The sequence below is a fragment of the Phacochoerus africanus genome, chromosome 14 (assembly GCF_016906955.1).
Source record: "Phacochoerus africanus isolate WHEZ1 chromosome 14, ROS_Pafr_v1, whole genome shotgun sequence".
NCBI lineage: Eukaryota > Metazoa > Chordata > Mammalia > Artiodactyla > Suidae > Phacochoerus > Phacochoerus africanus.
This window is the reverse complement of record NC_062557.1, coordinates 12,455,141-12,472,086: the sequence shown is the minus strand read 5'-3', so window position 1 is coordinate 12,472,086 and position 16,946 is coordinate 12,455,141. Positions and strand designations below refer to the sequence as shown.

The 16,946-nt window shown below is 40.3% G+C and overlaps 1 protein-coding gene across 5 annotated transcripts in view; it reads left to right on the top strand.

Annotated features, from left to right (window-relative positions):
- The window catches only part of CEP112 (centrosomal protein 112), a 471,778-nt gene that overhangs the window by 308,562 nt on the left and 146,270 nt on the right, over positions 1 to 16,946 (top strand). For all 5 annotated transcript variants that reach the window (XR_007131880.1, XM_047758132.1, XM_047758130.1 and 2 more), the window contains exon 22: positions 10,852 to 10,914. Coding sequence is in view for 4 of the 5 variants with exons in the window: in XM_047758132.1 (XP_047614088.1) it covers positions 10,852 to 10,914 (63 nt within the window). In the remaining variant the exon portion in view is untranslated. The remainder of the gene's footprint in view (positions 1 to 10,851; positions 10,915 to 16,946) is intronic.

The following is a 16,946-nucleotide window of genomic DNA, read 5'->3' as shown; positions in this document are numbered from 1 at the left end:
CTAGGGGTTGAATCGGAGCTGTAGCCACTGGCCTACGCCAGAGCCACAGCAGCGCGGGATCCGAGCCTCGTCTGCAACCTACACCACAGCTGGCTGCAACGCCGGATCGTTAACCCACTGAGCAAGGCCAGGGACCGAACCCGCAACCTCATGGTTCCTAGTCGGATTCGTTAACCACTGCGCCATGACGGGAACTCCCAAGTTCCCCTTTTGATCACTCTCTCTTACTTTACGGATTTTTCCTGTCCCTTTGGCATAAAGACCCTAGTCTCCGCCTCATCCCCGTGCTTACTCACCACTCTGATCCTCTGCCGTCTCCAACGTCCCCCATCCCTACCTTGCTAAACCTCAGTCCAATTTAATCTTTATGGTCCACTTTATCTGCACGTTATAAAATAATGCCCAGGAAAGTTAAATAATGTGCCTGTGGTCACACCACCCAGGTAGGCCTAACTTCAAAGCCCATGCTGTTAACCATCAAGCTCTTCCGTTTACCATTTGGCAACGGTTGTTGAAATAGTCAATCAAAACAACTTGAGTTGATGAAAAAGATGGTTGGAATAGCTTTGGGGGTCTGGGTGATAGGAAGTTCACCTGCACAGCAACAAAACTGACTGAAGCCCCACTGTTTGCAGACTGAATGGGGCATAGGGCATGTTTTATATAGCATCATTCTTATTGTGGTCAGACATTTTGGATGTTACTTTTTAAAGAGTTCATGTGGTAATTCTCTCAATATAGATGACCCTAGAAAACTACATGAGCTCTAGATTTTTTTTTTTTTTTTTGGCTCTTTAGGGCCACCCTGTGGCATGTAGAAGTTCCCAGGCTAGGGGTCAAATCAGAGCTACAGCTGCCAGCCTTTGTCACAGCTCGCAGCAACACCAGATCGTTAATCCACAGAGTGGGGCCCGGGATTGAACCCCCATCTTCGTGATACCAGTCGGGTTCATTTGCACTGAGCCACAATGGGATCTCCATCTAGGTCATTTTTAATAAAGATCAAATGACTAAATCTCAAAAATGTCTTTTTTCAGGAGTTCCCATCGTGGCGCAGTGGTTAACGAATCCGACTAGGAACCATGAGGTGGCGGGTTCAGTCCCTGCCCTTGCTCAGTGGGTTAACGATCCGGCGTTGCCGTAAGCTGTGGTGTGGGTTGCAGATGCGGCTCGGATTCCGCGTTGCTGTGGCTCTGGCGTAGGCCGGTGGCTACAGCTCCGATTCAACCCCTGGCCTGGGAACCTCCATATGCCGCGGGAGCGGCCCAAGAAATAGCAACAACAACAACAACAACAACAAAAGACAAAAAAAAAAAAATGTCTTTTTTTTTTTGTCTTTTCTAGGACCATACCCACGGCATATGGAAGTTCCCAGGCTAGGGGTCTAATTGGAGCTGTAGCCACCGGCCTACACCACAGCCACAGCAATGCCAGATCCAAGCCACGTCTGTGACCTACACCACAGCAACACCGGAACCTTAACACACTGAGCGAGGCCAGGGATCGAACCCTCAACCTCTTGGTTCCTAGTCGGATTTGCTAACCACTGAGCCACGATGGGAGCTCCTCAAAAATGTCATTTAAGCATCTTTTCCAAACTTCCAAATTATCCAGAAAAGGAAGTAGAGCTTTTCTTAAGTATTGAGATTACTGCTTTATATCAAACTGCCTATAAATTTAACATTGCGACTTCCTATAAATTTATTATTTTATAAACTTCTCAATTAATAACATTCATTACATTTTTTTCTTATACAGGTGAGCCAAAAAGTAGAAAATTTCCAAAATAAGTAAAATATTAATGGGATTTATGAGTATGCCAAATCAGGACATCTAACTCCTAGATTCAAAGCTTATTTGAAATAATTTATTACTTGACCAATAATTCAATTAACTCATTTGATCATTGGACAATGTCAACATTTTTTGATGTCTGAAATCACGTATTTGAAATAGATCTATCTACTTCCTAAAAGTATCATACCAACAAATGTGCCACTCATATATAAATATGTTAAGTATATTTAAAATGTATATTATATATGTTGAAATTTATTAAATTCAGTAGTCATTTTCCTTTAACATTTGTCACATCATGAAACATTAGATCTTGGTATAAAGCATAACAGTAGCAAAGACATAAAAATATTGTAGAAGGTAGGGAATCTTAAAAAAAATTAATTGGCCCAATTTACATTTGGTCTTTGATGATAAATTCTTTTTTGCACATCAGAGAATAGCTGCTTCTTCCCTAGAGCAAAGAAAAGGGCTTTTTTTCTCCCTCATTCTCTTAAAGTTTGTGTTTCTGCCCAAGTAATAAATGAGTTTCAGTTTCTGTGGCCTCTGCTTCAGAGAGCTTCTCTGAGGGTGAGCTTTTGAAATATGATTAGATCTTAATTCTTTAACTATTTCCATAAACTTATTTCATAGTTTGCTTTCTTATTCAGTTGTGGGGAGGAAATTCATATAAATCTTATGTGATCATTTGTGGGTATTAGCCACGTAAGTATACATGTTGCAATGGTGAGAAAATTAGTCCCTTTGAATTACAGTGAGGGCAGAAAATTAACTGTCTCACGTTATTCTTTAGGTCATCTGTCATTCAATACATTATTTTAGTCCACCATATTAACCACAGTTACTAACTCTGAACAGAGAATGTATCCAGTTCTAATTTTGTATATTCAGAAATAGGGCCAAATTCAGGAATATAGATGCTTTTTCTGATAATAGATCCAATGAGTAGATAATCTGTAGTGACATTGATCATGATATCACAGCCTTTTTCCAAAATTGTCCAGTCTCTTCCTTCTTTAATAGAGGACGTAGCTTCTCCATAGGAATCTTACAAAATAGGCAGTGACAAAAACCAAAACACTTGGGGTTCCTAATTATTAGATTGTGGTTCTGGGTAATACAACCATATAAAATGACCCAATAAATTTTCCAAAAGTGAATTAACATTGAAGAACTATCAAATATGACATTTGCAAATGTTTTAAATTTAGACTAGTTTGCCATTTTCTCAAGTTAGGATTTATATGTAATGATGGAAAAGTCAAAGGAGGCTTTAATTAAAGTGCCCTTGTTTGTACTGGTTGCATCAAATCAAGAACTTAACTTTGACTCAAAGTAAGATTCAAATATTCTAGGATGCAACATCAGGAACTTTAACTTACTCATATTCGTAGTCTCACCTGGCCCATATTAGGTACTTGACAAATGTTCGTTCATTTCCTGTCCCAAGTATTTGTTTCAAAAAGAAGCTTTGAAATTAGAAATGTGATCATCAGAAGTGGCAATCTCCCCATTAATCCTCAATTAGGTAGTTGATCTCGGAGACTGTCTGTGATTAAAAGAATCAGTATGATCGTGTCCTGGATAGATTAAACCTTTTTCAACATTTAGTTCAGTAAACACTAAGTGTCCAATGAATGCAAGGCAATATAAAGTATTTCATTAAGTAAACAAATAGAGACTTTATCAATTTATTTTAGTCTTGTCATAGAGTCAAAGATTGTAGAAATGAAAGTAAAATAGTTCCTTAAAAACATTGATATTTTGTGTGGGCAAGCATAATACTCTGCAAGACATAATTATATATAATCTCTAACTTTGCCTTCATGCTTTTAACTAAGTAACATTGTCAATTAATATGATGCTTGGAAAAAGTTATCACTATTAACTGCAAGGTGAAAAAGTAATACTTTTCTCTGAATTGATGTTAAATTCTATTTAACAATCATTTTTATAATCAACTTTCTTATAATATTTGAGTTATCTTAAAATGTCTTAAAATATTTATGGCATATAAAACAAGTTATATTTACCAAAATGAGAGATAGTGTGGATGCCTTCTCTCATAAACATTTATGCTCAATTTCCATTATCCTCCAAAATCTTCTAACTCCTCTTAGAAGAGATAATAAAGTATGGTAAATCACATTTTAAAAGTACTCATAAAACTTTTCACTGTACTCTCCCTCCACCTTAGCTTTTACATGTTCAGTGGAGATGAAGAAAGCTAGCTTTCTTCTTCAAAAACTGTCAAAGATCTGATCAACCCAACCCATAGATAACTCTTCTCTTCATTAATTCATTAAACAGTATTTTCCAGGCAGCTACTAAGAGCAAAGCGATGATGCTAAAGCCACAAGCTCTGTTCATAATCTCTAAGGAAAGATAAGACATGTTTTCAGGACTATAGTCCATTCATGCGGATTTCCAGGACTGAGGACTGTACCATTCCAAAGGAAGAAAACCAAATTACTTCTATAGAACATGAGCAAAGACAGCATAAGCATTTGAACTGGTCTGTGTATGTGCTGCGGTAGGATTAGAGAAAAGCATGATGCTTGTGGAGGAATGGAGTCCCCAGAACAATAAAGTAGTCTGAAAAACCCCATTAATCCATATTGGAAAGCGTTCATTCATTCATGCAGCAGTTATTGGTTGTATTATGTGTTGGTCTTGGGATTGATCCATTAATGGAATGGACAGGAGTTCCTGTCAGGGCTCAGCAGTACCGAACCCGACTAGTATCCATGAACATGCGAGTTCAAGCCCTGGCCTTGATCAGTAGGTTAAGGATCTGGGGTTGCTACTGTGAGCTGTGGTGTAGGTCACAGATGTGGTTAGGATCTGGCATTGCTGTGACTGTGGCGTAGGCTGGCAGCCACAGTTCGGATTCGACCCCTAGCCTGGGAACCTTCATATGCCGTGGGTGTGGCCCTAAAAATACAAAAGACAAAAAAAAAAGAAAAGGATGGACAAAGACTCCTGCCTTCCTGCCTTTGAGAAACTACCCTAATGGGATAAGGTTAGCATTTGGGGTGTTGACACAGAAAAGAGAAGTGGGCTGGGCATCACTGAGGACCTTGAGTGCCCGACCAAGGAGTCTAGACTTGGGAAGCAGGGACTATCAACAGGGATTCGGGGTAGATGAGAGGCGGAGTCAGGAAGGCAAGTGAGGAAAATGTTGTTGGCATGAGGCTGATAAAGAACGGAACTGGGTAAAGCAGAGGAAATATTAAAGACCAGTAAACTGAAGAAAAGGTCGTGGTTCTAAGCTAATGGAGGCAGAACGTGGTTCCACTGTAAACATAGTGAAGCCGTAGGGACGGTGCTGTTTAATCTTCCTTAGGTGATTGATTCGGTGATGTACTCCTTTGCAAATCTGTTGAAATATTTCAGTTGTCTTCCAGAAAAAAATATGATATGTCAAAAACTTAGCATAAAATATACCATGCTCCTTCATGATTTTGCACTTATCACCCCTTTTACCAGGCATTTTCTTCTTTCTTTTTCAATTGGTCGATTCCTATTAATCCCTAGCTGATAACCTTGATCAAGTTTCTTAACCTTTCTCTCAGTCTCTCTCTCTGTAAATGTGGATTATCATCACGCCTACCTCAGAGTTTTTGAGGGGATTAGATCTGTTAATATGGGGTAGGCATTTAAACAACATATGTCAGTAGAGGAGGAGCCAAATAAATAGTATTGTCTGGTTGTTGCTGTCATCATATCACCATCATCATTATCATCATGCTTTAATATTCATCTCCTTACAAAAGCCTTCTTGGAGTTCCCGTCGTGGCGCAGTGGTTAACGAATCCAACTAGGAACCATGAGGTTGCGGGTTCGGTCCCTGCCCTTGCTCAGTGGGTTAACGATCCGGCGTTGCCATGAGCTGTGGTGTAGGTCGCAGACGCAGCTCGGATCCCGAGTTGCTGTGGCTCTGGCGTAGGCTGGAGACTACAGCTCCGATTCGACCCCTAGCCTGGGAACCTCCATATGCCGCGGGAGCGGCCCAAGAAATAGCAAAAAGACAAAAAAAAAAAAAAAAAAGCCTTCTTATTTCACTTAGCCTAACACCCTCCAAACCCATCCATACTGCTGCAGATGGCAAAAGCTGTGTTGTAGGCTGCAGATGAAGCTCAGATCCCGCGTTGCTGCGGTGTAGGCACCCCTAGCCTAGGAACTTCCATATACCACAGGTTTGGCCTTTAAAAAAAAAATTTAGCCTTTTATCTCTATGGCAATCATTTGGATATTTAAAATGCTTTTTCTTCATATTCACTGATCTTTTCTTCAGTAATGCCAAATCTGTTGTTTATCCCCCCAGCGAAATTTTCCTTTCAGATAATCTATTATATACTCTAGGCTATTCAGTCCTTTTTTTGACTTCTATTTCTTCATTACATTCAAGTTTTTGTTTAAATACTTGGATCTGTTTTTCATAAGGATTTTAAAATCTTTGTTTACTAATTCTGCCATCTCTGTCATTTCTAGGTCTAACTCTATTGACTGATTTTTCTCCTGCTTATGGCTCACATATTCCTGCTCCTTCTCATGTTTGGTTATCTTTTATTAGATGCTAGATGTTGTTGAATGCTGGATTTTCTTGACTTCTTTGAAAAAATATTAGACTTTGTTTAGGAAGCAATTAAATTACCTGTGGATGGCCAGTTTGATCTATTTGAGGCTTACTGTTAAACTTTGTTAGAGTTGACGTAAGATTGACTGTACTCTAAGGGCAGTTTAACTCCATGACTGAAGTGTAACCTTTCTGGATATTCGGTGATGACTCTTCATTCTGGCTGGTCAGAACTCAGATATCTCTCCACTTTGTGTGAGCTTGGGGAATTTGTTTATCTTAAAGCTCACCAGTCACTTTTTACTTGGCCTTATAGGACTTAAACCCTTTACATGCACAAAGTGTCAGCATCAAACTCAAGAGGAAACCAGGTTGATTCTGAAACTTTCTCTTTGCCTAGCTTTGCCTGTCCAGGACTCTGCCGCCACAAATTCCAGCTTCCTCAGCCTTCCCAAACTCCAGTCTTTGTTTCTTCAGTTCACAACTGCTATTGTGCTTTGATTGCCTTTCCCGAAGTTCAGGCCCAGTATGTGCCTCCTGGACAAAAGCAGGGGAGATTGTAGGGCTTATCTCATTTGTTCCCTTCTCTTCACAGGGTCACAGTCCTGGGCTTCGTGTTTCCCAGCATCCTAAAGCCATGTTTCTTATTCCTTGTCCAGTTTCCTGGCTGTTTCCACCTATTAGCAGATTAGGTGTGGTCCCAGTTACTCTACTGTGGCCCACATGGAAGTCATGAATTTTATTTATGCTTCCAGGTGCATACCTTTATTTTGGGGTAAAATACAGAGATTTTTCAAGTTTGAAAGTTCTGTAAATATTTTAAATTAAATATAAATGTTCATTATGAATTCTCTGAATGTTTTTGGTAACAGGGTAGTAGACAGTTATGTATTAACATCTGGCACCGACTGGCCCTAACTCTATTTTGAAGAAGCTTCAGAGGGTTGCCTGCAAAGCTTTTGAGTAGAAAATACTGTACAATAATCTAAGCTTTATGCTATGTTTCAAGAGTCTGGGATGCATCCTTTCTTTTTAATCCTAAAAAGAGGTATTTTATTCAAAAATGCATACCATTATATTCTAAAGAAATTTCTCTTTATAAAATCTGGGCTTGCCTTAAATATAGGTATCTTAGAGGAGTCCCCTAACTTTCTTCCCTCCAAATCACCTTCCTGGGAATCATCAGTGCTTGAACTTTCACTATTAATGATCGGAAATGAAAAAAAAAGGAGTTATTTAATTTTTTTTTTGAATTAAGACATAAGGCAAATTACTGTGCAGAGAAAGGGTAACAATTAAGATGATTAACCATCATCAAATACCTTTGTGAAAATTGTTTGGTTTGCTCCTTTCCAGTAGAGTGATCTCATAAATACTTATGTGAGACCACGTTGCTGCCATACTGAAAACAACTCTTGACTCTCCATTTTACTCACATTAAAAGCCACATTCTGGGAGTTCCTGTTGTGACTCAGCAGTAATGAACCTGACTAGGATCCATGAGGACATGGATTCGATCCCTGGCCTTGCTCAGTGGGTTAAGGATCCAGTGTTGCCTTGAGCTGTGGTGTAGGTCTCCAGCGCAGCTCAGATCCCACAGTGTTGCTGTGGCTGTGGTGTAGGCCGGCAGCTATAGCTCTGATTCAGCTCTTAGCCTGGGAACTTCCATATGCCACAGGTGCAGCCCTAAAAAGACAAAAAAAAAAAAAAAAAAGCCACATTCCTCACAATTGCTTACAACACCGTAAAGGATCTGGTGGCCTCCTTTCATTCTGACTTCATCTCCTCCGAGGAGATGTTGCAACCACACTGGCCACCTTCCTGTGTCTCGAACACGCTATGCCTGCCTCTGCCTCGGGGCCTTCGTACTGGCTCTCCTTCTGCCTGGAGCACCCATTCCCTGCAGTCCCCTGTGGCTCCCTCATGGCCTGCAGGTCTTTGCTCATATATCATCCTCTGCTTGAGGCTTTCCCTAACTTCTGTGTTTTTCAAGTTGTGATCTACCCCACTGTTCCTCACTTCCATCCCTTTGTCGTGCTTTATCCTTCTTCATAGCACTTGCACCATCTAAAATACTGTCACTTTTATAAGCTATATGTTTTCTCTCTGGGTCAGAAGTTCCATGGGGGTAGGGAGAGATTTTTGTCTGTTTGCTGTTCTCATCCTGGTTGTCTAGAATGGGTGAAGTAGTTGGATGGTTAGTTGTAAAAACTCTCTTTGAGTGTGTGGGGTTCTAGCCACAGATTCATGAAGAGTAACTGCATCTGAGACACAGGGTGTTGTGCACTAACCAGCATCCCTGACTCCAACATTTTGGGGGAAGAGTAGCAATCTTTATGCTGCTAGAATTTTTATATTTTCTAGTAAGTAGACGTTTTTTATAAAACATTTAGAACGGTGTGTGGCACCTGGTAAGAGCCATACAGCTGTTTTTTGAATAAGCAAGAAATACTTTATCAAGCATTTTGTGTTTAAAAAAATATTGGTGGCATGTGAACCAAGATGGAGAAAATTCATGAGGTTCCGTGTGGCCTTGATTCGATAGTAGACAGTGGCTTTATTAGTTACAGAGCTAGAATAGAGCCCGATGGCTTCCTGAGAAGACAGCAATAGTCCTATGCCCTCTTAGGGAAAAGCAAAACTACCCAGTGTCCTCAGTGGGATTATAGATGCAGTAAGATTTATGGGCTGAACTCTAAAGACGTGCTTTTGAACTGAAGTTCATTAAACACATGGCTGTTATCGTAGCTTGGGTTCTGTAACAAAACCCCATAAGCTGAGTGGCTTATTAAGAACAGAAACGTATCTCTGACAGTGGTGGAGGACAGGGTGCCCGTGTGGTCAGGTTCTGTGAGAGCCTCCTCTAGGGTGCAGGCCACCGTCTTCTCACTGGCTCCTCACATGGCACAAAGATCTAGTTCTCTGGCCTCTTCTTAGAAGGGCCCTAATCCCATCATGAGGACCCCACCTCATGACCTAATCACCTGCCCAAAGCCTCACCTCCGATTCCATGGCATTGGGACTCAGGTTTCAGCATGTGGAGTTTTACCGCAGCCTCCCCTGCCCCCACCCTGGCTTGCTCTCTGGAGAGATGGAATGAGCGAGGGCACCCAGGTGCTGCTCAGGGTTAAATTAAAAACGGAACTGTTCAAGAACTGATATCCTGCCCACCTAGATGTGCTTCTGAAAACACGGGCGGGAGTTCCCGTCGTGGCGCAGTGGTTAACGAATCCGATTAGGAACCATGAGGTTGCGGGTTCGGTCCCTGCCCTTGCTCAGTGGGTTAATGATCCGGTGTTGCCGTGAGCTGTGGTGTAGGTTGCAGACGCGGCTCAGATCCCGCGTTGCTGTGGCCCTGGCGTAGGCCGGTGGCTACAGCTCCGATTCGACCCCTAGCCTGGGAACCTCCATATGCCACTGGTAGCCGCTGGAACGGCCCAAGAAATAGCAAAAAGACAAAAAAAAAAAAAGTTGAGAAATTGCTACAAAAGATTTTTTTGAAACTAATGGAAAATAGAAACAATATTAAAAAGAGATGAGAAAGCTGAGAGGTCCAGTAATCAGAGCTGAAGAGAGACACAGCGAGAGAGAAGGGAGACTGGCCAGGGCAGGGAGAGAGGAGGTTAAGAGAGCAATGACCAGCTGGTGGCCTTTCTAGAAAGGAAGTCCACAGGTGCAGACCGAAAGGGCCTGCTTAGCCCTGCGCAGGTCATGAAGAAGAGGCCCGTCTAGGGCATGTCACTGTGACATTCCCAAGCCCTAAGGATACAGTGAAGATCCTGAGGCTTCCAGAGAGCAGGAAAGCGGGTCCCATGCAGAGGCTGGGACCTCGGGGGGCGGAGGAGATCATGGAGCTCTCAGTAAGGCGGACTTATCTGGGAGGGCCACCCTACTTCCAGGGCAGAAAATGGTTTGATTTAGAGATACTTGTCCCTTCAAAAAAAAAGGAGTTCTTGTGTGTGAGACAGAGCGGGGGCTCAAATCTTTGTTCAGTGACTCAAAGCCTCTCCTTCCTGCCTCCGTCCAGGAGCACCTAGTTCTTTTATCTTTAACCTAAGGGAGGGCCTATTGAATTGCCCTTCTTCTTCCCTTCTTCTCTCCCCTGCCACCCGCCTCGTTTCCCCTTCCTTCTCCTTTGTGTTCGCTCTCTTTTCCCTTCTTTCCCCTACTCGGAGCCTTTGCATTTCTGGCCGGGTCTATTTCTGTCTCTCCTTCTCCTTTTCTCTTTCCACAGAAGTCTGTGTTTGTCTAATAATTGGCAGGAGAGATCTTTTTTTTTTTTCCCTCTGTCTTTTGCTTTTTGCTTTTTAAGTGATGAATAGTTGGCTTTAGATCAAAGACAAGCCCTGTGGTTTTCTGGCTGCCCCAGAAGGGCGGTGCAGCTGGCAGCCCTCCCAGCTGCCTGGTGATAGGCATGTGGAAGAGATACCAAGCTCACAGGTCACCGTGTGTGTTCATGTTCGTGTGTTTTCCAGGCCAACAGCAGGCTGAAGCAGATTGAGAAGGAATACACTCAGAAGCTTGCCAAATCTTCACAGGTAAGAACGTTAAAGAAAAAAAAAAAAAGCAAAACCAAAACAAGAAAGAAACCTATGCGTAAAAGCATTTGTACTTGAGAGTTTAACTTAATTCTTTTCAGTGTTTTTTATGGATTAGCATCATATTTTGGATGGGTATATGGGTAAATAAAATGTGCTTTTAATATTCAGTCTAAATTTTTTTAATTAGGCATATTTGAACCAACACACACACACAGTCACGCATACACACATACACTCACTCAAATGTTGTGAAACCAGCCTGTGTACTCTAACAAGCCCAGGCTGAAACATATCTCACAAGGGCGAGAGATATACACCTACCTTGGTGATGAAACTAGTTTGATACCATCTGTGCTTTTTTAGCCAGTATTCCACTTTCCTGCACCTAAAAACTATCTAACAACAAAATTCTAAATGGCCATTATACTGGGTTAAATTAGCAGCTCAGCTGCTGACTCCTTTCAGGGAAATAAAAGAATTATAAGTCCCAATATTCATATCTTGCTGTGTGTTTTTTACTGTAGTAGTTTTAGTAGAAGGTCAAATATTAAATGCTTGTCTCTACTTGACATATGAGGCTTAGAGTCCTTTTTTCTGAATAAGATGGTATAATGATATCCTATAGTATCTTCTAGGGAATTCCAAGCATTCCTTAGTTGTATGACTAATTCTGGAATAAATCGATACTAACTTTCATCTTACAGATGGATAGATTAAGCTGCTTCATTTTGTGGACATCATGTCTAATGATTTTTAGATCAGCTTTTCTAAGTATTTTGCCATGTACACCATGATATATGGCAGTAAACTGAAATTTATATACATTTTCATGAGTTACCGCACAGCAGTAATAAGAGCAACGCTACAGCAAAGCAATAATGAACTTAAGAATTTTATGGGGCACTCATCGTATTGACTCATTCAGTCTTCAGTCACAGAAACTCTAAGGTTAGGAATGATTATTGGCCCCATTTTTCCATTTGAGAAAACAGACACTCGAGAGGTGAGGTTGCACAAGTTAGCAAGTGACGAAGCCAGGACCCAACCTGTATTTGGCTTTGGACCAGAAGCTCTTAACCTGATACCACCAGTCTGGTCCAGCCCGTCGCATTTGTGATATGGCAAAACTCTGCGGATAGTTCTAAAATTCCCTAGGTTCTACAGTCATTTCTAAAATGTGCACATACTATATAATTCACATCCCATTAGGAAAACAAAGTCTTTATCTAAGTGAAGACTTAGGTGTTTGTTTAAAAGAGGATGATGATGTCTCAATTGCCTTTATTCCAGGAAAGAACACGGGGAAATATCTTCTCTAATCCACTTTCTAATCCAAAGAAACCTTTTTACCCCAAAAGTTAAACTAAAACATGACAAAAAAAGTAGCCAGCTGACATACCCTTATATCCTGCTTATTTTGCTTTATGTTAAATGGGGGAGGCAGACCGAAAGTAAGATATAAGATAGCTAATAATGCTTAAACAGTGAGAGTGTAGCCAGTAGTTAAGTTTATCTAAAGGAAGGTATGAAGAAGGCTGATTATTCCATATTAAAGCAAATTAAATATAAGTTAGCATGGAAGAAAGCCTAAGCTTTGGAGTCCACAGGCCTGAATCTGAATACCAGCCCCATCACTTAAATGACCTGGAGCAAGTTACCTCCCCTCCCTGGAATTCAGTTTCCTCATCTGTAAAATGGGGGAGTAGTACTTACCTCATAGGATAGTTTTGAGTATTAAGTAACATCATGCCAAAAAAAGTGCTTAGTACAGAGCCTAGGACGTGGTAAAGCATTTACTGTTAGTTCTTATAGGAACATATTACAATTACAGTAGAGAAAGGAAAAGAGAGAGCAAAGAATGATAAAGATATGGAAGGAGCAAGAAATTATTTAAGTTTATTTTAGGGTGTTCGAGAAATGATAAAAATTTCCCTCCAAAATTTGGAGAGGCATAGAATTGCTAAATGTTTTCCCCAGTAAAGACGTGAAAGAGGCAGGGAGAAAAAAAATCAGCTAGTAACAATTATCCTGTGTTATAACCATCGTTCATAAGGGAAAGGACAATGCAGCACCAAAAAAAGAAAAAGCTCTTAGAAAAGCTATAGTAACATAAGAAAAGATAGTCCATCCTTCTCATAAAAGGTAGGCTGACCTTGCATTACAAATATTTTATATCGAGTTCCCGTTGTGGCTCAGCAGAAATGAATCTGACTAGTACCCATGAGGATGCGGGTTTGATCCCTGGCCTTGCTCAGTGGGTTAAGGATCCGGCATTGCCATGAGATGTGGTGTAGGTAGCAGACGCAGCTCGGATCTAGCGTTGCTGTTGCTGTAGCTGTGGTGTAGGCCAGAGGTTACAGCTCCAATTTGGCCCCTATCCTGGGAACCTCCATATGCCATGGGTGCAGCCCTGAAAACCAAAAAAAAAAAACCCAGAACAAAACAATATATTATATATTCAAAATAAATATTGTTTCCCCTCTCTAAATACATGTAAATATTTATATGCATATAAATAAATGTATATATTTATATCCAAACTGGCATTTGAGAAACATTGATCTAGTTCAGAGAAGCAGTCAGTTCAGAGAAACAGATTATTTGAAACTACACATGATGAAACAGAACTGTGGGTTGACTTTTGCTGTCCTCCAGTGATAGTTTACTGGAATCTCAAACTCATATCTAAGCGGGGGAGAGTGCCAGAAGCAAAGCTGCTTAAATGTTTATCAGATTTTTAAAAATCCCTCTCTCAAAAAAAAAGAAAAAAAGCACTCAGATGAATGCATTAGTAATGAATGTACTGGTACCTTGGAAAGCATCAAGCTAAATTTGGAAAATATTTTAAATATTTTCCTCCCTTAAAGGAAGTTACTTAATCGCTGAGATTTTATCAGGCTTTTAAGACCTGGTAGACCATGTACTCTAAACCCTCTGCGACCAGGACCGTGCCCTCCTTGGATGCTCAGTGTTCCCCACAATGGCGATTCTGCATCACCTCTGGGCTTACTCCCAAGTATAATTTCCATCAGAATCACATATTTGTTCTTTTTATCTTAATATTATACATTAACCTTGCCTTTTCATCTTTCATGCAGTTTTCCCCACTCTACTGACTTACTAGTGGCCATTTTTCAGAGACAAAGAAAAGACTGCCACTTTGCAAAAATATAGGTAGTTGAGGAGACATGCCAGTAGAACCCACCCCTGGCCAAGGCCTGGCTCCCCCTCGGCCCCGCAGCCCCCACCAGGCGCAGATTACTGCCTGGGCACAGCCACTTCCCAGGCTGACAACCCAGCAGGCAAATGCCACCCCTCTTCCACTTACTTTGTAGGGACCTTCCATGTCTGCCATACTTTCCAAGTATGCTCTTGTATTTTAAAGAAGAGTTTATAAAAATCTCAAACTGTACTCTAATCAGAAAAACAAAAGAGTTAAAAATTAAATCCTAACCTCTATGTAGAATCCTGTAACTTTTCAGACATAATAAGGCCACTAGCATTTATGCAACGTTGAAATTGCCGAACAATAATGATTAACTATTGCACTTTCATTGGTTAGGTTGCTTTTAGCATTAGCCCAAAATAGCTTTCCTTTTGTTTCCCCAAATGTTTATTCTTAATGTCCATATGGATATGTTCTAATCCACTGCTTTCTCTGAAACTAATACAGAGCAGACATTTAGTTGAGAAGTGGCACTTTGTTTTATGATTTTTAATATGATTCAGTCCAAACTGATGGGGTTTGATGATGACTCTATAGAATAGTTTTGTTTTTCTCTGAAACTGTTTACATTATGAGTCTGTGAAAAGACTAGATTATCCCAATGTAATTTTCCAAGGAATTATTTTTTCTTATTTACTATGATTATTGTTCTACTACTTAAATATTTATCACGTGCCAGTTACATGCTCTGGGCTAAGGTGAAAATGGGCTCTTGTCTCATACTCTTAAGTCTACAACCGAGACTTTTTGTTCCTTCCCAAAAGCGTATTAATCTAGTTAGCGTGATTATTTCTCAATCTTAAAGTAAATCTTAGATCTGCTTTTAAAATTATCCGCGTTTCAGCCACCTCTCTAAATCCACCATATCTATCAGTCTATCAAATAGTTTATCTGTTTATCTATATGAGGGATTTCACCTGAAGTATTTTTACACTCTCCCTATATCATCTCCATAAGTTTTAAAAGTAGCTTTCCAAAGATAATCTCATTATTCCCCCCAAAGAATATAAGGTTTCATTTTCTATGCAAAAGCAAGCAAGTTCTCCTCAGTACATCCTGGTCTTTACTTGTCGTCCCTTCCAAACGTTCCTTCCTTTATTTCTTTTTGATGTACTCTTATCACAAATCTTCTGCAAAGAAGAAATTCAGGTCTCGTGTCCTTGCGGTCATGTGAAGACCCAAATATTTTTATCTTCAGTCTTGGTCAATTAAAAGCTAATCTAAATCTTAACTGTTTTTGAAAGACATGAAATCACTTTGTGCTTTTAAAATCCATCATGTGATTGTGGTGGTAGATACGAATCTATGCGTGTGATAAGATTGCATAGCACTAAACACACACACACACACACACACACACACTGAACACATTGCAAAGTTAAACTCATCACTTCCACCACGTTCAGTTTACTCAACTTGAAACACTGCAATAGTCATTGAAATTGTGAGTTATTTTTACTATCTGGCCCCATGTTCTTATAAAATATTAATCTTAAGTTTCATGTTGGGCCAAGGAAATCTGGCTCTTTCTTATCTCTGGCTCCTCTTGCCCTGTGACTGTGAGTGAGCTGATTATTCTGTGCCTCAGTTTTTGACATTTACTCTAAGAATTTAACCTTCTCTGTTTCATAGAAGTGATATGAGAATGAACTGAATTGATGCCAGAATGGAAACATTTAATCAAAATTCAGAAAACAGAGAAAACACCTTCATTCTCAGTAAACGACTTCCTCTACTCATAGCAGAAGGTTCAAGTTTGCATTTAAAAATATTGATATTTTGTCATTTATTTCAAATTGTCTTAATATTTGATTGTTTACAAATTCTAAGTGTCAAATTGTTACTGAGTTTGTATTTTAAAATATTAAGATATTTTGTCATTTATTTCACATTTGCCTTAATATTTGATTATTCACAAACTCTAAGTATTAAACTTTGTTACAGTGAGTTTGCTCACTTGTTTCAAAGCGTAAGTGGTCCATTTTGAGGGAAATGTGCTCTTCATGCCAGTACTAACAGCTAGTATTTCTATAGGCCTTGACATCTGGACGACTCCAGACAGTTTCTGTTTATTACTTTATAACTCTGCAATCTAGTTTCGTCATCAAATAATCATTGGAAAACTGAGCTTCAAGGAAAACATCGTACTAACTTGCCCAGGGTTTCTTAACAACCGGCCGTCCTCCTGTAGAACCAACAGCGCTGCGTTCTAGCCCAGGATGAAGATCGCCCTTTTATTAGAAGAAACAACCATTTCCTGCTTTTAAAAGGTCGACACTATTGAATTTGAAAGGAAATGGATACATCCAAACCAAAGGAAGAGCCGTGCTCCCAGTAAACCCACTAACTAAAAAGGTCATCAGAGTTACTTTGAGAACTTGGAGGGAGCCCAGTCATGGGGAGAACCAACTCTCAGACGTAGGGAATACTGCAAGAGTCTCTGAAGTGACTGGTTTGAGCCCAAAATCAAAAAGTTTATGATCCGTTAGGAAGAAAGCAGCCTCTGGGGAACTACATCGTGATAAACTTCTCTTCAATACCGTAACCTTGTCTAAAAGAAAGACACATCCTAGGTAGTTAAGAGGAGCCAACCAGTACAACAGTCGGTCTGTCTACACAGTTCAGATTCTCCCTGTCTCCTGGTTGGATGTCGATTTCAGCAGTTGGACCTCTTTCTGTGCCTCTGTTTCTCCATTTAGAAGAGCTGGGCAATGATAACGCTTTCTCCCAGGAGTAAATGACAGAGGAACTCAAGTTCTTAGCACAATGCGCAAACATTAGTAAACACTCAAAAATCACTCTG